The 22,801-nt window shown below is 55.3% G+C and overlaps 7 protein-coding genes across 7 annotated transcripts; 1 reads left to right on the top strand and 6 right to left on the bottom strand.

Moving 5' to 3' along the window:
• Window positions 1-1,314: 1,314 nt before the first annotated feature.
• On the bottom strand, window positions 1,315-1,787 carry SLP1 (Slp1p; the record flags this gene model as incomplete). The annotated part of the gene is made up of 2 exons (XM_076637168.1): window positions 1,315-1,449; window positions 1,521-1,787. Coding segments are annotated over 2 exons (402 nt in total), but the record flags the coding sequence as incomplete, so codon positions are not given.
• A 1,127-nt stretch (window positions 1,788-2,914) lies between these two features.
• BDY24DRAFT_374696 (glycoside hydrolase family 31 protein) lies at window positions 2,915-7,082 on the bottom strand. The gene is made up of 13 exons (XM_076638452.1): window positions 6,252-7,082; window positions 6,053-6,149; window positions 5,922-5,974; window positions 5,359-5,849; window positions 5,049-5,258; window positions 4,908-4,947; window positions 4,758-4,839; window positions 4,653-4,677; window positions 4,371-4,569; window positions 4,265-4,287; window positions 3,947-4,167; window positions 3,714-3,855; window positions 2,915-3,613 (listed from the first exon to the last, which is right to left on the bottom strand). The coding sequence occupies exons 1-13, from the start codon at window positions 7,030-7,032 to the stop codon at window positions 2,990-2,992; spliced, it is 2,988 nt and encodes a 995-aa protein (XP_076500543.1). The 5' UTR covers window positions 7,033-7,082; the 3' UTR covers window positions 2,915-2,989.
• A 387-nt stretch (window positions 7,083-7,469) lies between these two features.
• BDY24DRAFT_411364 (J domain-containing protein) lies at window positions 7,470-8,800 on the bottom strand (the record flags this gene model as incomplete). Its single annotated transcript, XM_076642917.1, has 4 exons — window positions 7,470-7,705; window positions 7,798-8,140; window positions 8,218-8,374; window positions 8,439-8,800. The coding sequence occupies 4 exons, from the start codon at window positions 8,798-8,800 to the stop codon at window positions 7,470-7,472; spliced, it is 1,098 nt and encodes a 365-aa protein (XP_076500542.1).
• Window positions 8,801-10,451: 1,651 nt separating this feature from the next.
• BDY24DRAFT_374690 (Pleckstrin homology domain-containing protein) lies at window positions 10,452-15,002 on the bottom strand. Its single transcript, XM_076638451.1, has 11 exons — window positions 13,628-15,002; window positions 13,385-13,542; window positions 13,223-13,307; window positions 12,582-13,144; window positions 11,781-12,503; window positions 11,679-11,717; window positions 11,566-11,609; window positions 11,246-11,488; window positions 11,074-11,179; window positions 10,893-11,007; window positions 10,452-10,823 (listed from the first exon to the last, which is right to left on the bottom strand). Exons 1-11 carry the CDS (start codon window positions 14,955-14,957, stop codon window positions 10,624-10,626), a joined length of 3,606 nt encoding a protein of 1,201 aa, XP_076500541.1. The 5' UTR covers window positions 14,958-15,002; the 3' UTR covers window positions 10,452-10,623.
• A 312-nt stretch (window positions 15,003-15,314) lies between these two features.
• Window positions 15,315-17,069, bottom strand: BDY24DRAFT_89508 (zinc finger MYND domain-containing protein). The gene is made up of 6 exons (XM_076645220.1): window positions 16,512-17,069; window positions 16,402-16,440; window positions 16,096-16,329; window positions 15,611-16,009; window positions 15,501-15,528; window positions 15,315-15,428 (listed from the first exon to the last, which is right to left on the bottom strand). The coding sequence occupies exons 1-6, from the start codon at window positions 16,644-16,646 to the stop codon at window positions 15,370-15,372; spliced, it is 894 nt and encodes a 297-aa protein (XP_076500540.1). The 5' UTR covers window positions 16,647-17,069; the 3' UTR covers window positions 15,315-15,369.
• A 95-nt stretch (window positions 17,070-17,164) lies between these two features.
• BDY24DRAFT_374684 (uncharacterized protein) lies at window positions 17,165-18,222 on the top strand (the record flags this gene model as incomplete). The annotated part of the gene is made up of 1 exon (XM_076638450.1): window positions 17,165-18,222. A coding segment is annotated over exon 1 (616 nt), but the record flags the coding sequence as incomplete, so codon positions are not given.
• BDY24DRAFT_374680 (ubiquitin-conjugating enzyme E2) lies at window positions 18,200-22,699 on the bottom strand. Its single transcript, XM_076638449.1, has 16 exons — window positions 22,562-22,699; window positions 22,091-22,498; window positions 21,929-22,016; window positions 21,615-21,838; window positions 21,154-21,473; window positions 20,952-21,063; window positions 20,776-20,845; window positions 20,610-20,693; window positions 19,502-20,524; window positions 19,347-19,422; window positions 19,156-19,275; window positions 18,992-19,063; window positions 18,820-18,903; window positions 18,692-18,745; window positions 18,376-18,613; window positions 18,200-18,284 (listed from the first exon to the last, which is right to left on the bottom strand). Exons 1-16 carry the CDS (start codon window positions 22,580-22,582, stop codon window positions 18,234-18,236), a joined length of 3,045 nt encoding a protein of 1,014 aa, XP_076500538.1. The 5' UTR covers window positions 22,583-22,699; the 3' UTR covers window positions 18,200-18,233.
• Window positions 22,700-22,801: the final 102 nt, after the last annotated feature.

Genomic DNA, 22,801 nt, shown 5'->3' with positions numbered 1-22,801 from the left:
GATCCACGAGGAAGGCGAGGAGGAGGGAGACCTGGCAAGCACATCATACCAAAGACAACAGAACCGTCAGCGTACGTCGTCTCGCGACCGAAGATAGAAAGGAAACGAAGGAAAAGGCTCGACCCACAAGCAGAACGATCCCTCCGATCAACAACCTCCGATGCATCACGACCTCCTCATCGAGCAACAGCAACTGCCTCCTGAACTCGACCCGTTCCTGCTCGAAATCCCTCCATCGGCCATCCAGCTCCTTCATCGAACTCTTCATCATTCGAGCTTGATGAGCGCGCTGCCAAATCCCAAACCCCCAAAAAACAACCATCAGCGTCTCGTCCCAAACGAAAAAAGCATCGTCCAACCACTCACCCCAGCTTCCCTCTCCCTCTCCCTCCCCTTCTCCCACTCCCTCACCCAGCCTTCCCTCCACTCGACCACCTCCCGCTGCACCCTCTCGACGCGAGTGGCCATCCTCCGAGACTGCTCCTCGATGTAGATCGTACCGAGGGAGGAGTCGGATTCGAGGGTGGTGAGACGACGGATGATGAAGGCGTAGATGGATTCGCCAGAGTCGGAGGGGGAGGAGGGCGGCGGTGGTGGTAGGGGGATTGGAGGACGAGAGGGAGGGGAGGAAGACGAGGAGGAAGAGAGGGATTGGGTTGGTGTTGTTGTTGTTGTTGTTGTTGTTGTTGTTGTTGTTGTTGGAGAGAGAGAGGAGGATGAGGAGGATAGAGAAGTGGTGTTGGAAGGTTTACTCGCGGTGAGAGCCGAATTTGGTTTCGACAAAGACGAAGAGGTCGAAGTCGAGGTGGGTGTTGAAGGAGGTGGTTTAGCTTCGCTGAGTGTCGTCGTAGGGAGTGGAGGTGGTGGCAGAAGGGACAAAGCTAGTGACGCTCGTAGATTCGGCGAAACCGAGGAGTTGAGGAGGGAGGACGAGGAAGTAGGAGTGTGTTGATTCGACGCGACGATGGAAGTTGACGAGGAGGACGCGTTCGAGCTGGAAGTTGACGAGCTGACCGAGGAGGCGGAGGTTCCAACGATGGAGGATAGGACGAGCGGAGGTGAGACCGACTCGAGGACCGGCGTGTGGATTTTGCTGGACGACGACGTCGAGGACGAGGAGAAGTTGGCGGCACGAGGAACGGGCGTCGTCGAAGAGGACGTCTCGGCTGTCTCCTCCTCCCCTACCCTCCTGTTCTCAACCCTCTCCGTCTCCACCACCGTCGCCGTCGAGGTCGTTGAAGTTAACGAAGCCGCAAGCTGCTGCTGCTGCTCCCCTCCTCCTCCTGCTCTTCCACTCCCCTTCCCGACCTCGTACCGATAGGCTTCCATCTGATTCATCCCGTAGATCCTGAGCAGACTGACGGGGCAGTAGTACTCGTTTCCATAGTGTCCGATGAAGTCGATTCGGAGGAACCGATGGAACGAGGTGGGGGAGGGGAATTTGAAGGACTGCCCAAAAGAAAGACGCGACGACGTATCAGTCCCTCCAAACGACAAGGTGATGAATCGTTGAAACTGACCTGTAAACCCCTAACGTTCCCCAACTTGAACGTCCCTACATCCTTCCACTCCCCCTCCTCCCCGTCCCCGTCGCCTTCGCCCTCGCTCTCGCCAGCTCGGACGCGGACCTCCTTGATCCGACTGGAGAAGAACTCAAAGTTGCCCACTTCAAGGGTGTCGATTCTGATTTCGTCGCAGAGTTCGATAACGACGAAGTGGGAGGTGGAGGAGCAAGGGGTGAGCATGTAGCGATCTCGAGATTTGTGGAGGAGGGAGGAAGGCGAGCGGGTGAGGGGGGAGGAGTAGCTGGGTGGGAGGGAGGAAGAGGAACGGAGGAAGATCAGCTCCCGAGCTCGAAGATATCGACGACGAAAGGATGAACGGGACTCACTGGACTCTAGCTGAGCAGTCTAGAGAAGCGTAGTTGAACCTTCTTGAAGGTGGGGAAGAGGGTGATTTGGCCGAAGGGGTTGAAGAAGAAGACGAAGGCGACGACGAGGAGGAGGAAGACGAGCTCGACGTCCCTCCTCCTCCTCCTCCCTCGTCCTTATTCGTCCCGTTCTCCTGCACCACACACCCTTCCCCAACCGTCACACACGTCCCCTCCTCCTCCGCTCCCTCGGTCGAGTTCCTATCCTGAACGACGGTCGTCGACGAAGGGATCGAGGCTGAATCGACGCTGCTGCTGGCCGCTTGACGAGCGAACTGAAGAGCCTTCCATTCCTCGAAAGATAAGAAAGCCGGATCCGGTAAAGAGTCCGAGGTTGGTGGTGGTGCTGAAGACGGTTGAGGAGGAGGTCGAGGAGGAGATGGTAGATTCGAAGCTGGCGAGAAAGGAGGAAAGGGTTCCGTCGTCGAAGAGGTTGGAACGAGATGACCTTCGTCCAACGGAGGTGGTAAGTTTGGACTCGTTGAAGTAGCACCATCTTCTCCTCCTCCTCCTCCTATAGACAGCGGCGCTCCCTGAGAAGGATCCTGGTCGTCGAGAGAGCAGAACTCAAAGGGAGCAGGAGGGAAGGACTCCTCCGAAGATCCAGCTTCCAGCGATCCTCCTTGTCGAAGAGAGCGAAAAGGATCGAGAGAGGAAGTAGGAGCAGAAGAAGGAGGGGAGGATAAGGCTGAGATGGAAGAGGCTAGGAGGAGGAGAAGAGAGAAAGGGAGCGCAACCATCGTTGCCGTTGCAAGGAAGGAAGGGAGGGAGGGAAGGAGCTTGATGAGCTCGAAGCTCGATTCGGAAACAAACAGTCGGGTCGTCAAGGGTTACCGAGGGGTCGGAAGCAGATTTTCCAACGTCTTTCTCAACGATAGGGTTTGCGTTCGTGACATCTTTCGGCTTGCGAAAACTTTCAGCTCGATTCTAACCCGAGTCTTCTCGCTCCTCGACGCGTCTCCCCTTCTCTCCCCTCTCTTCAAACACGCACGCACGAAGTCCATCTTTCCTACTACAGATCGAAAAACTACTACTACTACTCTAAATATCTCTCTCTCTCTACTCAAACATAATCTCCCAATCCTCCCCGACCAACACCTTCGGATCCTTCACCACCAACTCGCTCGCCCTCCCTCCTCCCTTCTTCGCACCCGCCTCCAAACCTTTAACAAACTCAAACTCGACCTCCCTCCCGCCAACCCTAACCTTCTTCGGTCCGTTCCCCTTCAGACCAAGAACGACCACTCTCTCCACCCTCACCGCTTCTTCAGCGAGCTTCCTCGCCCAAGCGTTCGAGGCAGAGTAGCTTTGCTCGACCTCCGACGACATTCCCGCCTCCCCCTTCCTGCTCTTCACCAAATCAAAGTTCCTCAACACCCCTCCCTTCCCAGTAGGAACGAACTCGAACCCTCTCCAAACAAACTCGCCCTGCTCAAACCCGAACGACTCGCCATCGTCCGAGTACAACTCTCCCCTCGCTGTAGAATCCCTTCCCAGCGCAACCACGAGGGTGTACGGGTCCTTCCACATCAAGGGCGAGGACCGTCGGATTCGGGTTCGGAGAGGAAGGATCGATCCTCCTTGGTGGAGGAGAGGGAGCGTCGAAAGGGGAGTGAGGTAGGTGATGTTTCGTGGGAGAGGGGACGAGGGGTGGAGGGTGTGCGTGTGGTAGTCGTAATAGGGCTGACGGGGGTTGAAAACGATAGGAAGGAAAAGTTGGTGAGTGAGCAAAGAGGGATGGGAGAGGGAGAGAGAGAGAGAGGGAGAGACGACGACGACGCACCTGGTTATCAGAAAGGTAGATCTCAACCTGATCGATCTCTTCTTGAACGACGGGTTTGACGAGCAAGCCCGATCGACCGAGGTAGAACTGATCGTCGATAGCGTAGCCTTCAGGATCCTTAGGGAACTGGACGTAGTGGGGTCTGCAACAATCAAACCGCAAAACGGGAGTCAGTTCGAATCGACGCGTCTCTCTCCCTCGCCCTCCCTCCCTCTTCCTCACTTCCTGCTCACCTCAAAACCGGCACCCCATCCACCGCAGCCTCCCTGAACGCAGTGTACCAAGCCGGAAGCAGCGAGTATCGCAGCCGGATCATATCCCGAACGTAGCTCTTGTGAGGTTCCTCGAGGAGGTAGGGTTCTCGTCGCTTGGTGTCGATGTGGGCGTGCGCTCGGAAGAAGGGCATGAACGCTCCGGCTTGGTACCATCGGACGAGGAAGTCCGGGCCGGGGTTCTTGATCGAAAGAAGGAAGGGAGGAGAGGAGAGGAAAGTCAGCGGAAACGAAACGAACGAACGAAGAGAGGGAGGGAAGAGAAGAGAGGAAGCTCACGCCGAAGAACCCTCCGACATCGGCTGTAGGCAACGAACGAACGAAGCAAGGATCAGCATCGATGTCAACGGAGCAGAGAAGTCGAGAGACGGAGAAAAAAACTCACCTCCCGAGAAAGTCTGCCCAGCAATCCCGAGGGAAAGCAGCATCGGGAAGCTCCCTTCGAGATGCGCCCACGTTCCGAGGTTGTCTCCGGTCCAGATGGCTCCCCATCGTTGAGATCCAGCGAAGAAGGATCGGGAGAGGACGAAGGGACGTTTGGCGGGGGTTTCTCGTTCGACGAGGCCGAGAGCGGTTTGTTTTTGCTGAGGAGAGGAACGAGGAGAGGTCAGGGACGAGACTCGACGCGACGAGGAAGGGAACAGGCAGAGGGAGCTTTTGTACTCACGAACATCAGTCCGTTGAGGTTGTGGCTGGAGGAAAGGAACACGAAGGAAGAGGGTTCAGCTCGTGTGAGAGGCGTGAGCGAGTGGGTAGAAGGGAAGGAACGTACATGTCTCGATGCTCCCACTTCCCGTCCTCGTGAAGCAGATCCTTGGGCATGGTGATCTCGGGACCGTTGAAGACCGAAGGCTCTGTAGAATCCATCGACCAACACTATCAGCTTACTCCTCGAGTATTACTGATTTTCGAAGTAACGAACCGTTCATGTCGTTCCAAATGAACAGGTTCTTCGCCGAGTTCTGTTCGAAACGAAGACGAAAAACGCGTCAGTTCTCCTCGTTCCTCTTCCTCCTCTCTCCCTTCGTCCGTCTCATTTCGAACCATCAAAAGATCAACTCACCGTCCACTTCTCAAACTTGAACAACCCTCTCCACCACCCCCAGCTCTTCTCATGGAAGAAATCCACCCAAACCGAGCTTCCCGTCCAGCACCACCCCTCGTAGTCCGTCTTCCCGTCAGGCTTCTTGACGATGATGTCGAGATCGAGGGATTCGGCGTAGATGGGGAAGGTAGGGGTTCGTTTGATGTGAGGGTCGACGATGGCTACCATCTGGCGGAAGAAGCGGAAAACAACAATGGACCGAGAGTTTAGTTCGAGTCGAAAGGGAACGCGTCGAAACCGAAACGAAGCTCGAGACGAAAGAACGCACCTTCCTCCCCTTCTCCTCGACCTTCTTCAACATGCCCTTCACATCCGGGAACTTTCCCTCGTCCCAATCAAAGTACCTGTGCTCCTCCGCATACTCTATATCCAACCAGGTCACATCCAAAGGGAATCCTTCCCCGTCGGCATCGAACCTCCTGTCCACGTCCAGCACGTCCTTCTGATCGAGGTAGTTCCATCGGCACTGGTGGTAGCCCAACGCCCAGTGAGCGGGGAGAGCAGGAGGGCCGACGAGGGAGGCGAACTGTTTGAAGAGCGCGTTCGGGGAGGTGGTGGATCCGGGGAGGAGGAAGAGGTCGAGGATACCGGATTCGGAGATCCAGTGGGTCGAGATCCCGTCCGAGGAGGAGGTAGGAGGGGAGATGTCGATCCAGGTTTCGGAGGAGGAGAGGTGGAAGATGGCTGAGGAGGAGGAAGGCGAGTGCGCGTGGAGGAGAGGGACGGAACCGTAGAGGGACATGGGAGAGGAGGCTTCGTCTGAGGAGGGAGAGGGAGGGAGGAGGGAAGAGGTGAGCTTCGGCTGATGTTGTTTTAAGTCTTGGGACTAACACTCGAAGATATCCACGTTGTAGAGACGGTAGGGTTCCGAAAAGTAGGATCCACTTGAGGAAAGGGAAAGTGCGGCGAGGAGGTCAGTCTCGAGCTCGTCGAAGGAAGGAGGGTATGTCGAGAGGACTCACTCGGTCGAAGGAAGCGACAAAGGAGCAGCGTGCTCAGGAATTCCATAGACGTGAGTAGCCGAAGGGAAGGTGACGTCTATCGAGAGAGCTTCGGGACCTAAACAGAACGAGGTCAAAAGAAAACAAAAAAACGAAAGAAAGGTCAGCTCTCCCTCCCTCCCATCTCTCCCCTTCTCTTCTTCGTTGCTCCACTACTGACCTCTGACTTTTGAATCCGTCCAACTCTTGAACGTCTCCTCCCACATTCCCTTCTCCCATTTCTCCTTCTCTCCTTCGAACCACTCCCTCTCGACCTCACTCACCACCACGCTCTGCACTCCTCCTTCCTCCTCCGCTGCAGCTTCAAACTCGTCCATCGCTTCGCTCTTGTCCTCCTCTGGCTCCTTCCCAGGCTTCAACCTGTAATGCTCCATATGCAACAACCCCTTCCCGTTCACCACCACCTCGGCCGTTTCCTCCCCTTCCCTGAACAGCTCGATCTTGAGCGGAGAGTGCGTGAGCTTGAGCGTGTGAACCGTCCCAGACGAAGAGTAGGTGACGTTGCTCGTTTCGGACCCGGTGTTGAGATCGAAAGAGGTTCGTCGGAGAGCAGAATCTACAAGAGTCCATTTGGAAGCTTCGTTGTAACGTTGTTGCAGTCCTCCGACCTCGTCCATTCGAATCCGAGCGATCCCGTCCCCGACGATGTCGACCTTGAGCTCGAACTTGGCTTCAGGGTAGAGCGAGCTGCCGACGGCGAAGATGATGGAGGAGTCGGACTCGGACTCGATGGATTGCAGGGCTCCAGGGGCGAGGATAGAGTAAGGGGAGGACCAGGTGGAAGGAGAGGCAGCTTGACGAGAGGAGAGCGAACGCAGACGGCGGCAGAAGGAGGCTTGATCGCATTTCTTGAAGTCTTCGTGCTTGACCGCGAGGGTTGGGAGGATGGGGAGGAGGAGAGTTGAGAAGAGGAGAGCGACGGTGGGGAGGAGGAGGACCATGGTGGGAGAAGCTCTTGCCGTAGGCTCGAGATGGTTTGGGAGGAGGGAGGGAAGGTCGCCAGCTCAACCGATTTCGAGGGAGAGCTGAGGTTTTGATGACGAGGTTTTTCCTATTTATCTTCGTCTTTTTCGGATCTCCGTGTGTTTGAGATTTCGACGAGAGCTCCGGATCTCGACGTTGCAGTCAGAAAAGGCGTCGGCCTTCCTTTTCTTGCGATGTTCGAGCGATCTCTCTGCCTCGACGACGCGTCTCACTCTCGCTCTCGTCATTTCCCTTTTCCTTCCCGTCTCGCTCGCCCACTCTCGGATACCTCTCTCTCGAACAAAGAAGACGATCAAAAGTCGTTCAAAGTCATAAAGCAAAAAGCCACAACGTCTAATCTAGAGTCCCAACACGGTTGGTCAACCGTCCTTCCCTCCCTCTCCTCCACCTCTCCTCAACTCTGTCCCTCCCCAGCTCCACCTCCCCCAGCAACACCACTACCAGCAGCCTCCTTCGCCCTCCCGTACGCAACAGCCTTCGCCCACACGGGAGCAACAGCGGGATGCGACCGGATCCTCGAGTCGATGAGGATCTGCTCCATTTCAGCTTCGAGGAGTTGGAGTGGAGTTGGGGAGGAGGTGGAAGGGATGGAAAGGACGGGTTGGAGTTCAGAGGTGTAGATTTTGGCGGCTGTGAAGGTGGGAAGATGGTCGAAGAGCGTCGAGGTCAGTTCCGAGTTCACGACGTGTCTCGACCGCTCGAAGGGAAACAATTAAACTCACCTTCCATCTCCGCCACCCTAACCATAACACCCAACCTCTCCACCATCTGCTCCAGCTCCTTCTCCTTCTCCTCTCCTCGCACTTCCTTCCTCTTCTGCGGGAAAAGCAAAGGTCCGAGCTGGTTGAGGAACATCGCAGCGGCAACGTAGAGGTTGTGAAGGAGTTGGATGAGCTGATATTGAGTTCGTTGAGGGAAGAGACGGGTGAGGAGTCGGATGGGGAAGGGGTGGGTGAAAGAGAGGAAGGTTGAGTCGGAGGAGGAGGAGGAAGAAGGGTAAGGTGTGGGTGTGAAGAGGAGGGAGAGTTCGAGGATGAGGAGGGTTGGGAGGAGGAGGTTTCGGAACTGATGGAGGAGAAGAAAATATAACAAGTTCAGACAACGACTCGGGGGAGGAGGCTGAGAAGGCGAAGAGAACGTACGAAGGAAGTCGAAGACGACGAGACCTGACCGGTGATTCTCATCAGGAGATGGACCGCTGCTGAGACGACGTAGTAGCCTATCGAAGAAGTAACTCCTCGAAGGAGGTACTCTCGTTGAGTAGCAACTCCCTTCCAGAAAGCGATATCGGGTCCGAAGCTACGGCAAGAGAGAAAGGTCAGGGAGGTCTCGACGCGTCGAAGGAAAGACCGTTTGAACTCACCGATCGTACGCCCACCTCCTCACCTCGTCGCTCAGCACATCGTAAGCCCTTCTCGCCTCAACGAACACTTCTTCCCCTCCTCTCCCTACTCCGACTCGATCAGGATGGTTCCTTCTCGCAAACGCTTTCCATCCGTCCTTGATCGCCGCTCCGTCCTCGACGCTTCTCGACAGTCCAAGGGAAGAGTAGAAGTTCCTCGACGCTGAGATCTGGAGATCCGAGGTGACGAAGGTGAAGAGGATGTAGAGGGAGAGGAGGGTGATGAGGGTGACGCGGTCGTTCCGGTACCGAGGAGGAATGGGGAGGAAAGGGATGACGGTAGGGAGGAGGAGAGGGAGGAGAGGCGTGAGGAGGGAAGCCATCGATCAACGAGGCCGTCCGACGAACGAGATGCGAGGTACCTGGGTCCAAAATGAGCAAGGAATGATAGTCAGTGAGCTGCTTCAAGAGATGGAAAAGGCGGAAGTGATGATGAGTCGTAAGGAAGGTGGTCGCTCAGTGAGCTCGAAAGCCTCTTGAAGTTGTATATCATTTTCCCACGCTCCGTTCGTTCCCTGGTTCCCTATCTTCATCGCTCCCAGTGCAGAGCCTCTCCTCCAGAACCTCTCCCGGTTCCCAGCCTTCTCTCCAAGCTCAAGTTCTTGCGACCTCGAGCTCAGCCCAACTCCCTCCGTTCCCTCGACGCGTTCTCACAACATTCCCGACTCTCCTCACTCCAGCACGAGCTCTCCCCGAAAGGAAGAAGCTCGTCCTCTCCATCTGAACCTCCAACAAAAAGGACGAGAAATGAATCTCGTCCTCGTAGAAACGAAGGGAAGAAAAGCTCACGCTCTCCTTCCTTCGTCCCTTCCCCTCCCCTCTCAAACAAACTGAGCTCGAGCTCCAACGCAACAACCCCAAGGGAGAATTAAGGTTTCTCCCAAGTCTTCCCTACGCAACCAGTGAATAAAAAGAAGAAACGATGTGAGCTCTGAAATACCTCACGGTCTCTTGTCGAGCTTGAAGAAAAGAGGACCGCTGTTGCAGTGTTCCGCCCTTCCCTCGCCTCTCCCTCCTCTCCCTCTGGCTCAACCAAAAGTGAACCTGAGAGAGAGGAAATCAAGAGCGAGAGAAATAAGGGCTTGTGGATATCCCTCCCAAAAAAAGACGTCCTCGTCTGGATCCACGACTCCGTTCTTGAGCTGAGTACGGAATCGCTCGGCCTAACCGGGAGGGCGAGTGCAAAGAAGGGGACAGGCTCGTCCTCTTCCCCCTCGTGTATAACAGAGAATCAAAAGGAAATAAAAGTATGTAGACTCGTGCCTTTGCCCCCGTTCAGCTCGCTTCTCCGAAGAGAAGGTCGCCGACTCTGTGGATCTCTAGGGGGAAGGGGAGAGTGAGGGCCTAATTTCACGAGTCTCCTTCGCTGAACGAAGGTCGTTGATCGATCCGGCCTTACGTCCCTGAGCAACTTGCCCATCTCGAGCCGAAGCAGGAGAAGAGAAGTGCGAACCCTCGGAGACTCGAAGAGAGAGATGAAATACGGACAGGAGGGTGTGGGACTCGGGAGAGCCAGCAAGCTGGTTTCCTTCAATCCTCGACGTCGTTCCATCTTCGCTCGATTCGTTCGTCTTCGAGGGGAGGGATGATGGAGGTGGTAGAAAGAGAGAAAGAAGAAGAGAGAGACGGTTTGGAGTAGATGAGTGATAGAGGTGAAGAGGTGGGGACGAAGTGGGAAAGAAAAGAAGGAAGGGAGGAGGAAGAGAAGGAGGAGAGAAGGGTGCGCTGAAGGGAAGGGATTGGGAACGATGGACGTGTGGGCGATCCGACCTTTTACTAGGAAAAAATCTTGGCGACGCTTCTGTGGATAGTGGAGGGATAGAGGGAGGAAAAGGACTGACCGAAAGGAGGGACGCGGGAAGGAGAAGATGGACGGTTGGAGGAGAACGCGAAAGTGAGCTCGACGACGTCTCTCGATTTCGTCGTCAGGGTGCAGTTCTCGGCAGACTCGCTAGATTCTCGCAGAGAAGATCGAGAAGGTTCGTAAAGTCATCATTAACTCGTTAAAAAGGTCCAACTCAGTCAATCTTTCCTGCCGCTCTCATCCTCTCCTCCCTGACGACCCTCCTCCTCGTCAACCTGGATTCGACGTGAAGCAACGCAACGGGATCAGCCCATGTTCAGTACAAAGAAAGGATACAGAGACTCACCTCTCGATCTCGAACCCAAGACACCAAGCCCACGAGTCTCTCTCCAGCTTGCTCCGGGCTCGAAGCACCATCTGCTCGTGTCCTGATTTTCCGAGAGGAGGAGGCGTGAAGGTTTCATCCGACGCGACTCGTTCGTGAAGTTTGGCGGCGTTGGAGGTGATGAGATGGGGTCGGTACCAGAGGACGAGGCAGGTGTCTGCGAGATAGAAAAAGGAGAGGTCAGGATTCGAGGTGAGAACGAAGAATCGAAGAATGAGCGACGGACCTTCAGCTCCGTCCGAGGTCTGCAACCCGTCAGCGTATCTCCTCGACTCGTGTCTCAACGCGTTCTCGTTCGAAGATGGAGGGAGTTCGTCTTGAGCGAGGAGGCCAGTGTAGACCTGCGTCGGATGAAAGAGAAAAGTCAGGTTGAGTCTTGACGACGCGTCGAGATCGATGGAACTCACATAGGCGTCTATGAGCGAGATTCGGTGCGATCGAAGATGGAACGGCTTTTCAACGTGAAGAGAGAACTGGAGAAGATGGCCTGAGAGCAAGATCGTGTACTTGGATCTGAGAAGAGAGAAGAGAAACAAAATCAGCTCGAGCTCGAAAGGCGCGCAAGTGAAAGAAACGAACCGATACTGTCGATTGCCTCGTTTGGTGAACACTCTTCCTGCCTTGGTGATGTTCCGGCAGTCCTCGATAACACACCAGTTCCAGAGGTCCTCGAGGTAGGGAGGCGGTTCGTCGGGATCGATCACTTCGTCCGAGTCGTCTGAAGCGTTGTCGTCGTTGTCGGTGTGGGCGTGTTTCCGGCCTGAGACGATGCCCGACGTGTGGATGTGCTTCGCTTGAGAGACTTCCATCTCTCGGAGAGCGCTGAACGAGAGAAGAGGGGAAGAGAGAGGTCAGCGAGGGAGCGAATCGAGGTCGGCACGAGAGAGGTTGGGACGAACGTCGTCTCGTGTTTCGCAGACCAGAAGATCCGGAGATCGTTGAGCTGATGGGGAAATCAACACAAGTCAGCGTGATCTCGAGCTCGAAACGCCCGAAGGAATGGGAGACTCACTCGTTCGACCCACTCTCGAGCTCCGAGACGCGAATGAGCCTAGAAAGAGACGAGATGTCAGGGAAGATCCTTCAGCCGGACTATAAGAAGCGTGGAGCTCACCTCGAAAGTCTGCACATCCCCCGTAATCAGCTCAATCTCAAACATCCTCTTCCTCCTCAACTCCGACACTTCAGTCGCCTCTCCTCTCTCCTTCCCCATCCTCAACCCCTCCTCTCCTCCCTCGTCCTCCTCATCCTCCTCCAGACTCTCCCATCCATCATCGTCCTCGGTCGGCCCCCCTCCGTTCTCGTCTCCACCGTTCTCCGGAGCGTCGTGACCTCCAGCGGGAGCAGAAGGTCTTGGAGTTCTCGAGACGCGTCGAACATCGACGATGGATCTGAAGTCGACGAGTCCCGACGAACCGAGAATCTGCAAGACGGCTCGACATCGCTCCGAGAACCTGAACTCTTCGAGAGAGGAGGGAGGAGGTGGTGGTGCTTTGGAGGAGGTTGGGATCTTGCTTGGTTTGGACTTGGAGGATTTGACGGAGGATTTGGCTGGAGAAGTGGGAGTTGAAGTCGTTTCGGCGGCGGAAGGGGAGGTTGGAGAAGTTGCTGAGGTAGGAGGAAAAGGAGGATGAGATTTGCCGGAGGTGCAGACGAAGAGGTTTCCGTCGTGGGAGGTAACATAGATGGTCGTTCGTAGGGTCTGGGTTTTGGGTTTGACTCGAGTGAGGTAACCTTCGATTCCTGGCGGCTCGAACGCTCTTCCTCCTCCTTTCAGATGGACGACGGCGTTGTTGTGACGAGCGAGACGAAGCTCGAGGACGGAAGCGATTCTCATCTGCGAGGCGGATGAAAAAGAAGGGAAGAGAAAGGTCAGCAAAGCGGCTCGACGGAAAGAGCAAGAACGAAGACTGACCTGGTTCAACGGCCCAGCTCCGACCAACAAGTTCCAATCCCTCCTCCTCCCGTTCACATCCAGATCTGTCCATATCCAATCTAACCTATCCCTCTTCCTCCAAGCCAACGCAACCTTCCCCTCGACCTCCTCCCAATTTCCCTCCTCTCCGTCCTTCACCCCCATCTCCTGCATCAATCTTTTCCACCCGTCCAAATCCTTCAACACCTCCACACAGCTCTCTATCACTCCTCTCCTCGACACTGCTCTCACTACCGCTTCTGTACTGTCGAAGCCATGCGTCTCTCCTACGACCGGAACGGGGATTCGAATTCGAGCGTTGTTGAGATCCGGGACGTGTACGTCGAGGAAACGAGGGAGGGCGTAGGACGTGCTGAGGAGGAGATAGATTTCCCACATCCAGTCGGTGGAACGAGTTCGAGTCTTGGGGTTGAAGAGGAAGATGGAGGTTCCTGCTCGATTCGTTTTGAGACGGGTGGTGTTCTTTTTGGAGGTCGAGGAGGAGGTCGAGGAGACGGAGGTAGAGGGAGTGCCGAGACAAAAGGTGAGGTCGGTGTGGGAGTCTATAAGAGGAAGATAGCGGGGTAGTGTTAGCTATGGTTGTTCGATGCGAAGGGAAGGGAGAGGGAGTGAAGACAAACAAAGTGAGAGCGAGGTCTTGACGTCAAGAGGGATAAGATGAGCCAACTTCTTTTTCCCTGCGAACTTTTCTCGAAGAGGTAGGTTCTGGTTAAGCGACAGAGGGAGGCAAGTCAGCGGCTTGAAGGTCTCGAGCGAACGATGGCGTCCAAAACCGAACTGACCCAATCCTCCCAGATCTCGACGGCTCCTTTCCTCAACACGACGAGCTTCTCCTCCCAAGCTTCGCTCCTATCAGCAGGCACCCTTCTCTGAGCCCACTCGTCGTACTGACTCGGAAGACCAGCTGATCGAGAGTATTGCACTTTGACGAGCATCCGATCTGAAGAAGCAGAGAAAGGAAAGGAAAGAGGTGAGCTCACGTCCTCGTTGCTGACTCGACGACAAAGGAAAGAGACACGACTCACCTCTCAGAATCACATCCTTGGGTCCGAAATCCCTCCCATCATCGTCCTGGCCAGCTTCTCCCAGCGGAGGGGCTTCGCTCCTTCCTAAGACGACGTTGGGATCTGCTGGCTCTCCATCTCCCTCCAACCCTTCCTCGGGCTCTTCCATCTCCTCCGCCAACACTCCCTGCTTCCCCTTCCCTCTCCCGAAGGATCCGATTCTACTGAGAGCTGGAGTGAGAGGGAAGTGGACGGTTTGGCCCTTTGGCTCGACGGTGGGACGACGAAGAGCTGATCGGAGGAGGGCGGGAGGGACGGTTTGGGAGGGCTTTGGAGGAGGAAGTGAGGCTGCTGGATGATGAAGGGAGGATGATGGCGATGCGGGAATGTGGTGGAAGGTGGGTAGATCTCCGGGTTGGGAAGAAGGTCCGGGTGGAGTGATGGTTTGAGAAGAGGAGTGGTCGGGGAGGGAGGAGGTCGAGGAGGTGTGAGGATCGAGAGGAGCAGCGCCTGGTTGGAGGGAGGACGATGCTGAGACGAAGGATTGGGCGGTGACGAAGGAGTCGACTACGGAAGAGACGTTGCTGATCTGAGTGATGGGTGGAGGTCGTAGAGGAGAGGAGGAGGAGCCGTTGGTGTTGGAAGAGGAGGAGGGGGGGAAGGTCGAGGAGGGAGGAGGCTGAGAGGAGGACCATTCCCGTCGAGAAGGTCCAGGAGCGAGATGGAGAGACGAGGAGGTCGGTTCTGGAAGATTGGGGGTAGCGATTGGGGAAGATGTTAAGCCTGAGGGGAGTTCGATGAAAAACTTCTTGTCGGCTCCTGCTGAGACGTCGCCAACGGACGATGCTCGCTTCCTGTTGAGCTCCCCCCCTCCGACCTTGCCTCCTGAGCTCTCCCTCGACCTACTGCCACCTGATCCTCTACTCGACTCTCCCTCCCATCGAATCCTAAACCATCCCAGCCCCACATTCTCCTCTTCTTCCTCGTTGTATCCTTCTGCTGCTGCTGCTGCTTGAACCAATCTCTCCTCGCTCTCTCCTCCTCCTCCTGCTCCTGCGACCTTCCTTCCGACCCAACCTCTGACTCCTCCCGGTCCAGCCTTGTTCTCTCCCCATTCTCCTACAGAGTTGGATTTCTTCCGACGACGACGAATAACATCCCGTTTCCGTTGTCGAGGTTCGTCCGTTTCCGAAGGAGGGTTTCGAGAATGAGAGGAGGAGGAAGGGACAGGGAGTTGCGAAGAGAGAGAGCCGATGAAGATACGAGACGGAGGATGGTTCGTCTGAGTAGACGCGGACAATTTTCGGTCTGGAGGGAAGGAGATTTGAGAGGCTAGGCGAGGGCTAGTCATGCTGAAAGTGGTGGGAGAAGGAGGAGCGAAGGAAGCCAAGATGGCGTTGGCGGAGAAAGGGAGTGGGACCTTGTGAGCTGTTGCAGAGCCTGGGAGAGGCAAGCTCAGGTCGTCATCGACACTGCGAAATTTTCAAGCTAGACGGCAGAATATAATTTCTCAGCTTTGTTTTCGTTTCTTGGCCGGTCGATTATCTTCTCGTTGGGAAGCGTTGACGAGAAAACGCTGTCAGAAGAGAGCTTCTCGTCGCGTAGCGAACGAACGGTCGATCTCGTTCTCGTTTCCTCGTCCTGCGAGACCGAATCTCAAAGCTCAACCTTGAAGAACTCGACGTAGTACAAAGTAAAAAAAAAAAAACCCACCCCTTCAGAGCAAACGGTCGACCCACCCCTCGAATCCCTTGGACAGTCGTTCACCACGTCGGTTTGAAGCAGAGGAGTTTGTGCCTCTTCCAGTCGGCTTTTTGATGTTCTGTAAGGTAAGAGGAGTAGGAAAAAAGGTCAGCTTTGACGTTCAATGAGAGAAGAGGAAGAAAGGGCAAACCCTTCGAGCAATAGCGAACTCCGAGGCACTGGTTGAGGGACGCGTCGTGAGAGGGACGAAAGTCAGCCGAAAGACGACAAACGAAGAGAAAGATGCGTAGATGAACTCACCCTTGAACAAGCCATCATCTCCTCTTCATCTCCCAGCCTCGCACAAGGCGAGCAATCCGATCCAGCCGTCCAAACGAGTCGGTTTGCCTCGCACGACCACCAGACGTGCCTGATCTCGTCCGATCCAGAAGCGGCTACGTGTCTCCTCGGTTCTTCAAATTCGACGAGATGTAACACGGCATCCAAGGCGAAAGTTTCCCAGAGCCCTCTGGCCTCCAACGGAGCTCGAAGACGCGGCTCGTTGTCGAATCGATTCGCGACGGCGCGGAGGATGATTTTGGTCGTGGGAGGGAGGGAAGGGAAGGCCATGGAGGCTGGTAGGTTCATTATGAGGCCGAAGAGAGTATCGAAGGCGACATCGAGAAGCTTTGCGATCTGTCCAGGGCCGTCCTCAGCTTCCTGCGAGGGATGGAAGGCGAAGGGAAGAAAGAAGTCAACTTCTAGAGCTCCGAATCTTTGAAAACATACACAAAGTGTATACGTACCATGGATACATCCAGATTGACACATATATGCTCCAAAAAGCCCCAAAGCTTGAGGTAGAAAGCACAAGCTTCATCTGGGAAGTTGCGGACGAAGCGATGGAAGGGAGCCGACTCCGAGTCGCGACGCGCGGTGGCGAGACAGAAGACGTTCAGGTAGATGACTGGGTTTTCAAGCCCTTCCATGGCTAGAAGGGTACGTAGGAGGGAGGGCAGAAACTTCGACCAGAATTCCGCCTGGAAGGTACAGAGGAAAGAAAGGCGAGTCAGGGCGGGCCACAACCTCGAAGGCTTCAAGAAGGTACCGACCATGTAGGAGTCTTTCTGCACTTCGGAAAGTCTGCGGAGCTGCCGAATTGTACCAAGAAGAGTAAGCGTCGCGCTCTAGGGCAGCGAGAGGTAAGGAGAGAGGGACTCACGAACTCGAAGTGCTCGGCAACAGCAAGATTCAGCCTTCTCTTCTCTGCCTTGGACATCTCGGACAGATCTGCGGCGATCCCATCCACCGACAGGCCAAGAATCTTTCCCAGGATATCTGACGAAGGGATTGCCATATTTGTAGGAGGCGACGGAGAGTGGGACGAAAGATGGAGAACGGAAGGGAAGGGGGAGAAGAAGGGTCGACGTTGAGCTCAACTTCGAGTTCGTCTTCCTTTTCTCTTCTTCCCTCCCAACCCTTTCGACCTTTCGAACACGTGTTTCCCCCTTCCTCGTTCGTATTCCCACCCTCTTCACCTCAGCATCTTCGCCCTCTCAGAATGGATCTCGTTCTCGCTCGAATCAAAGACCTCGAAGAACAAGCTCGCCAACAAGCTTCTTCCCTCTCCCTCCTCTCCTCCCAAAACCGTCAGCTTTGCTCTCTCGTTGAAGCTCAGGATCGTCTCTTCGGAGAAGCAGAACGAGAGAAGTTCCCTCTCGGACGATGGATCCATGGAACCGGTCTAGATGGGAGAAGGACAGCGTTGGAATGGAGTCTGGTAAGTCTGTGAGCTCGACTCTTCCCGCCCTCCCTCCCTCTTCTGAATCTCCCTCCCTTCCTTCGTTTTGCACGAATCTCGACAGAGCAAGTTCAAGGAACCTCCCGCAACACCAACTCCCTCAACTCCGCCTGCTTCTCAAGCAGCAGAACCTTCCTCCTCCCCTCCTTCCCTCCTCCTCTTCCCGACCGAACTCCTCAGCTTGATCCTCTCCTTCCTGACCGAACGAGCTTCCTCCAGCTTGCCTCGTTTCATTCCTCTTCCTCCAACTCGCCTCGGAGCATCTCTACAGAAAGATCTCTATATGGATCGAAGAAGCCAAGCTCCTCTTCTGTCCTCGAGTGAGTTCTCCCTCTGTTCGTTTCGAGCACATGTATCGAGCTCATTCTCTCCCTCCCTCTTCTCTTTCCAGGACGTCCCAGGAATCCCTCGTCTTCAACCTTTCCTCTCCCTCGAACAGGTCCATCGTCTCACTCTCGAGAGACCTTCCATCATTCGGAAACCCAAATCCTCCTCAGCAAACCCAACCAATTCTCTCTCCTCCCTCGCAATCAGCAGGTCCTCCTCCCTCGACGACGATGGAACGGAACAGGACTTCTTCCTCACTCGCTACGATCCCTCAGAGTCATCACCTCTCCCTCTCAAACATCTCGTCGTAAAAGCCGACTACGACACAGAAGGCGACCTTGAGTCCCTCTCTCCTCTCCTCTCAACCCAACCACCCTCCGTCTCGAAGGACCGGTCTTCGAAGGTCCTGTTCCTCTCGTCCTCGAGTTCCCAGAGATCGAGTGGATCTACTCGTGGTACCGCCTGGAGGAGGTCGTGTTCGTTGGGGAGAGTGCGATTGAAGGAGAGGAGGTCGAATCGTGTTTGGAACGAAGCTTCCCTTCGTGGGAGGAAGAGGAAGAGTTCGGGTATGAGTTGAGGCTGTCGTTTAAGGGGACTGCTCCGGATCAAGTGCGTCGGTTCGGGAGGGAGCAGCTGGAGAAGAGGTTGAGGGTTGCTGGAGCTCCGCCTGAGGAGGGAGGGCTGGTTGTCGAGAGTGCCGTTTTGGTTGGCAGGTTCGTCGCGTCGAGGGAGGAGGACGGCTGAGAGAGAAGTCGGAGGTTTGCTTTGCTTTGCTTTTACACTTTTCCGATAATAAATCATGAGGTTCATCAATCATCACGAAGCTTTACGCTCCTCCCAAATCTTCTCGAGAGCCTCGATGGTTCTCTGCGAACGAAAACCAGAGAGTCGACGCGTCAGTCTCTCCTTCCGTTCTCTCGTCCCTCACAACCTCGAACCAAGAAGAAGAGAACCTCACCTTCAAAGGTAGAATCGCACCCATCGTCAACCTCCCAACTCCATCGCCATCTCCCCAAGCTTCTTCCTCCCTGACTGCTCCCGCCCCGCTGACCTCAATCAGCTTCTTGACTCCGTCGATGACCTCCTCGAGCTTCCCGAGGGTGATATAGTAGTGATTGATCTCGTCGGCGAAGGAGGCGATGGGGTACTGGAGAGCGTGGAGAACGAAACCTCGGGTGAGGACGAAGGCTTTCTCGCTGTGAGAAGGAGAGGAAGAGCAGGAATGTCAGCTCGAGAGGTTGAAGTGCGAAGCGAGAGTGAGAGATGAGACGAACCTGTACTGGCGAGAGTTGACGGTAGCTTCCTTGGTCCCTCGGAGCTTCTCGAAGCTGTGTGAAGTGAAGAGGCGAGGGCGGGTCAGCGATGGGTCTCGCCAGGGTGAAGAGAGGAAAAAAAGACGAACGCGGGCTCGCAGAACCAAGGCTCTCGAACGAGGACAAGTCCTTGGATCGAGACGAAAGTCTGGAGGAGCGAGGACTTGAGAGGACTGTGGAGGAACGAGATACGAAAACGTTCGTCAGCTCGAAAGTCCATCGAAACGAGTCGAGAACGAAGAGACGGGACGAGAGACTCACTTCCAACCTTCACTCGCATCTCCAGCAGCCCAAGTCCCAAGGATCGACAAGCAGACCTTCCCGTCCTCGTACCTGAGAACCAAAGAACGAGGAGTTGAACTGTCAGTGAAAGCTCGAAGGGCCGACGAGACGAGACCAAACCAGACGAGGAGCGAAGGACGAACAGATTCGGGTTGCACCTCCCCATCCCTCTGGTCCAGGAGTGGAAGTGAGCGGTCGGAGGCGAGAACGGAAACTTGGAAGCGTCGCAGTGGAAGTCGATCAGGAGTGGAGAGTCGACGTATCTGCGAAACAAAAACGAGGCGAAGTTCGTGAGTCGTGAAGAGACGCGTCGAGTGAACAGAACGAAACGCACGGAGTTCCAGCAGGTCCGATGATGAGACATCGAAGGAGATCCATTCGATCCTCGTACGTTCGAACAAGGATGGTTTCTGATCGAGAACGAACAACAGGAAAGTCAGCGGCGCCTTCTCTCTCCCTTCCTCTCTCCTTCGACGAACCCAAACTCACCAGGCAAGGACGAAGCCAACACCTTGAACTCCTTCTGCATCCTCGTCGAGAAGGCAGCATTCGGCTTCCCCACAGGTGTATTGAAGAAATGATGATCCTCGGGAACTTCCTCCAGCATCTCGAAACGCGTCCATTCCGGCGAGTCGGCGAGTTTGGATTTCGATGCTGAGGAGGAGGAAGCGTTCGATTGGAGAATGGAAGGGATGGGAGGAGTAGCTGTTGGGAGAGGGACAGATGTCGAAGGGTCGTTTGTTGAAGAAGCCGAAACGGGGATGGGAGCGACGAGACCAGGCGCGTTCGTCGTCGTTTCAGTGAGATCCTCCAGACTCTTCGCCACCGCGTTCTCCTCCTCATCGTCCTCATCATCGTCATCGTCCCTTCCCCACTCATCCACCTCCCTCAGCACCCCAGCTTCCTCCTCTCCTCCCTCCTCCTCATCGAACATGAAGTCCCCTCCCTTCCCGCTCTCATGCTCGTCCTCCAGCCCGTCCATCTCCTCCCAATCCCCATCCCCTTCTTCCATCGACCCTTCGTCCTCCTCCCCATCTTCTCCGTCCCCACCATCTCCGTACATCCCTCTCTCCCCACCCTCGTTCAAGATGCTCAACCTCTCGTGCTCGACGATCGCGACGCTTCCTCCCGGAAGAGTCACCTCGACCTTCCCGTCCAGGCGCAGGTCCTTGACTTCTCCGTACCAGTCGATAGCGTCGAGATCCTTGGACATGGACCAGTCCTGCTCAGTTCCAATGGCGACGCCTCCGAGTTCCATTTTCCAGGAAGGGTGGGACGAGAGGGAGGCGTTGCTGCTGTCGGTGGAAGGGTTCGAGTGGGGATCGGGGTTGGCGGTGGGAGTGGAGTTGGATCCTATCCCGAGACCTGAGCGGATGTAGGAGGCAGCTGAGGACATGAGGGAGGAAGGAGCAGCAGCGGAGGATTTGGATGGCCCGGTTGCGGATTGTGAGAGTCCAAGTCGAGTCAGGTTCTCTCGAATTTCCCCGATTGTGGTGGTGGCGTCGTACTCTCCTAAAAGAAAAAAAAAAGGAGAAGGGCCGTCGAGGGTGAGACGGGGAAAGAGAACCAAGAGGAGGAAACGAAGAGAGGGACGAACCGATTCGAGGAACTCGAGGAGGGACGCAGCCGTTGGGAGAGAGTCCGATGAGAACGAGATCTCCTCGAGCTACACCGAAAGTATCTAGATATCCAAAAGGAAAGAAAGATGAATCAGGTTGAGATCGTTCGAGCAGACGGAAGAGAAGAAGACGCGGCGGACGAACCTGGAGGAGATCCGTGAGGGTCAAGCTCGAGGACTGAGACAAGGGTGGTTTCCCGAGTTGGTGATGGGCCCTAGAGAGTCAAACCAGAGCGACAAAGGGCAAGGAGTTGAAGCAGTCAGTCGGCAATTCATCGCGTCTCAGCTCGCTCAAACGACAGGAAACGAAGCCCAACTCACCTCGTTCTCCCCAACAATCTGAATCTCTGCCGTCCTCTCCTCCGAGTTGACCTTCTGAACGATCGCCTCCGGAGACTTCTCGTCACCCTTGAACACGACATGATCTCCAGGCCTGCAACAAACAAAAGAAACCCGTCGAAGGTCAGCCCTTGTTCGTTTCTCGACGCGTCGAAAAGTCGAATCAGGCCGAGGGTGTGCTCACCAGCAATCGTACTCGTCGATGTTGATGTAAGGCAGCAGTTCCGTCGTCCTCTCCTTCTTGACCTCTCCATCCTGCCAGAGAACCACCACGCTCGTCCTCGTCTCCCTCACAATCATCGCTCCAACAGTGATCTTTCCGTGAGCATGGACCGTTGGCACGAGACCATAATGTTGTTCCAGCTCGGGAGACCTGAAGCAGACCTTCGTTCCGACCTGAGGAAGGTGATCCAAGGGCGACGTGACGTGAAGCAACTCCTTCATTTCCGCTCCGCTCCAGAACCGTTTGGGACGAGGTCGTTGATCTTGGAGGTTGATGGGGACCTGTTCAAATCAACGAATAAGCCATCAAGCTCGTGAGAGTGAAACCTTTCCATCAAGCTCGGTGGAACGACCGAACCCTCCCTTCACCTCCTCGCTCTCCCTCCCTCGAGAGAACGGATCAACAAACCGAAAAGCACTCACCATCTGTGAGATCGCGATCCAGCTAATACAAATCACCGTCGCCTGTACGAACACGACCTTCTCCTTGGTGATATCTCTGGGAGGAGGAGGTCCAGCAGCACCGGAGGAGGAGAAGAGGGAGGCGGATCGGAGAGGTGGGACGGTGGTTCCGAAGGGGAAGAGTTCGTCGACTCGTCGACCGGTGTCAAGCATGGCTCCCATGTCGGCTAGTTTCCAGGTTTCTCCTGCGAATGAAGGGAAAAGCGGGGGTGAGAAAATTGATTGAGGGAGGGAGGAGAGTCGAGTCGAAGGGAGGGAAAAGAGAGGGAGCTCACCAGTTGGAGTTTCAACGGTTCCTTCCTCGAAGATCTCCTCGATGACTCCGATCCAGTCTTGAGAGATGACTCGGTCGCCTACTTCGACCTACGAAGAGGAACAACAAGAAGCGAAGTCAGCTCTCGGAAAAAAGGAAGAGAAAGAAGGGAAGGGAAGCTCACCTTCAACGCTCCTTCCAAATCCCCACTCTTTGCCCAACTCCCTTCCAACTTCTGCCCACTGATAACGTGCTCCAACCTGCACTCGACCTCTACGCTCATCACGACTCCACTGCTCGGACTCTCGTGGCTCCTCTTGACGATATCTCCCGGCTGAAGCAGACGATCCACGAGTTCCAGAGTGTTCTCGTTCAGGATCTGAAGGGAGGGAGTCGCAGGAGTGGATCGAAAGAGGATGGAGATCCCAACCTCTCCTCTCTTGAGAGCTCGATCGAGAGGATGAGGTTCTTGTCCTGGAGGAGGAGGAGGAGGGCTGTGGGCATCATCATCAGCCCACGCCCGGACTACCATGGCGACGTCCGAAGGGGAGGAGACGAGTCGGACGATGTCCCCTTGGAAGAGTTGCAGGGGCTGCGGAGAGGAGATATAAGGATCAATGGATTGGAAAGGGGAGAGAGACGGGGATGAACTGACTGAGGAGAGAGAGGAAGGCATTGGGGTAACGAGAAGAGGAAGGAAGGAGGAGGACGTCGGAGGTCAAACGAAACCTGGGACGCTGTTTCGTCCCTTTGTTTTTATCTGGATCTCTCGATCTCATCTCGATATTTTGTGGAAAAATCCTCCAGTGTACGCCTTCCTTATATCGTCAACTCAACCTCTACGAAAATCACCAGCGAAAACCTGCCTCCTAGAACCTCAGAGCAGGTCGGGTAG

The sequence above is a fragment of the Mrakia frigida genome (assembly GCF_051309035.1).
Source record: "Mrakia frigida strain ATCC 22029 unplaced genomic scaffold BDY24scaffold_2, whole genome shotgun sequence".
NCBI classification, from domain to species: domain Eukaryota; kingdom Fungi; phylum Basidiomycota; class Tremellomycetes; order Cystofilobasidiales; family Mrakiaceae; genus Mrakia; species Mrakia frigida.
This window is presented reverse-complemented; position numbering and strand designations above follow the sequence as displayed.

Bases quoted from the DNA above. Each gene is read 5' to 3' on its own strand.
- BDY24DRAFT_374680 (XM_076638449.1), bottom strand. From the start codon at position 22,582: ATGCCTTCCTCTCTCTCCTCA. The intron at 22,499-22,561 runs GTCAGTTCATCC...TCCTCTCCGCAG, and splicing joins TGCCTTCCTCTCTCTCCTCA to CCCCTGCAACTCTTCCAAGG. The intron at 20,694-20,775 runs GTTCGTCCGCCG...TTGGATATCTAG, and splicing joins CCCTCACGGATCTCCTCCAG to ATACTTTCGGTGTAGCTCGA.
- BDY24DRAFT_374696 (XM_076638452.1), bottom strand. From the start codon at position 7,032: ATGGTCCTCCTCCTCCCCACCGTCGCTCTCCTCTTCTCAACTCTCCTC. The intron at 4,570-4,652 runs GTGAGTACAAAA...TCCTCTCCTCAG, and splicing joins ACCTCAACGGACTGATGTTC to CAAAAACAAACCGCTCTCGG. The intron at 4,288-4,370 runs GTGAGTTTTTTT...CGTTGCCTACAG, and splicing joins TGGGCAGACTTTCTCGGGAG to CCGATGTCGGAGGGTTCTTC.
- BDY24DRAFT_374690 (XM_076638451.1), bottom strand. From the start codon at position 14,957: ATGACTAGCCCTCGCCTAGCCTCTCAAATCTCCTTCCCTCCAGACCGA. The intron at 13,308-13,384 runs GTCAGTTCGGTT...TCGCTTAACCAG, and splicing joins TCGAGATCTGGGAGGATTGG to AACCTACCTCTTCGAGAAAA. The intron at 11,610-11,678 runs GTGAGTCTCCCA...TTTCCCCATCAG, and splicing joins CTCGAGAGTGGGTCGAACGA to CTCAACGATCTCCGGATCTT.
- BDY24DRAFT_89508 (XM_076645220.1), bottom strand. From the start codon at position 16,646: ATGGCAATCCCTTCGTCAGATATCCTGGGAAAGATTCTTGGCCTGTCG. The intron at 16,010-16,095 runs GTACGTATACAC...CATCCCTCGCAG, and splicing joins TCAATCTGGATGTATCCATG to GAAGCTGAGGACGGCCCTGG. The intron at 15,429-15,500 runs GTTTGCCCTTTC...CTTACCTTACAG, and splicing joins AGTTCGCTATTGCTCGAAGG to AACATCAAAAAGCCGACTGG.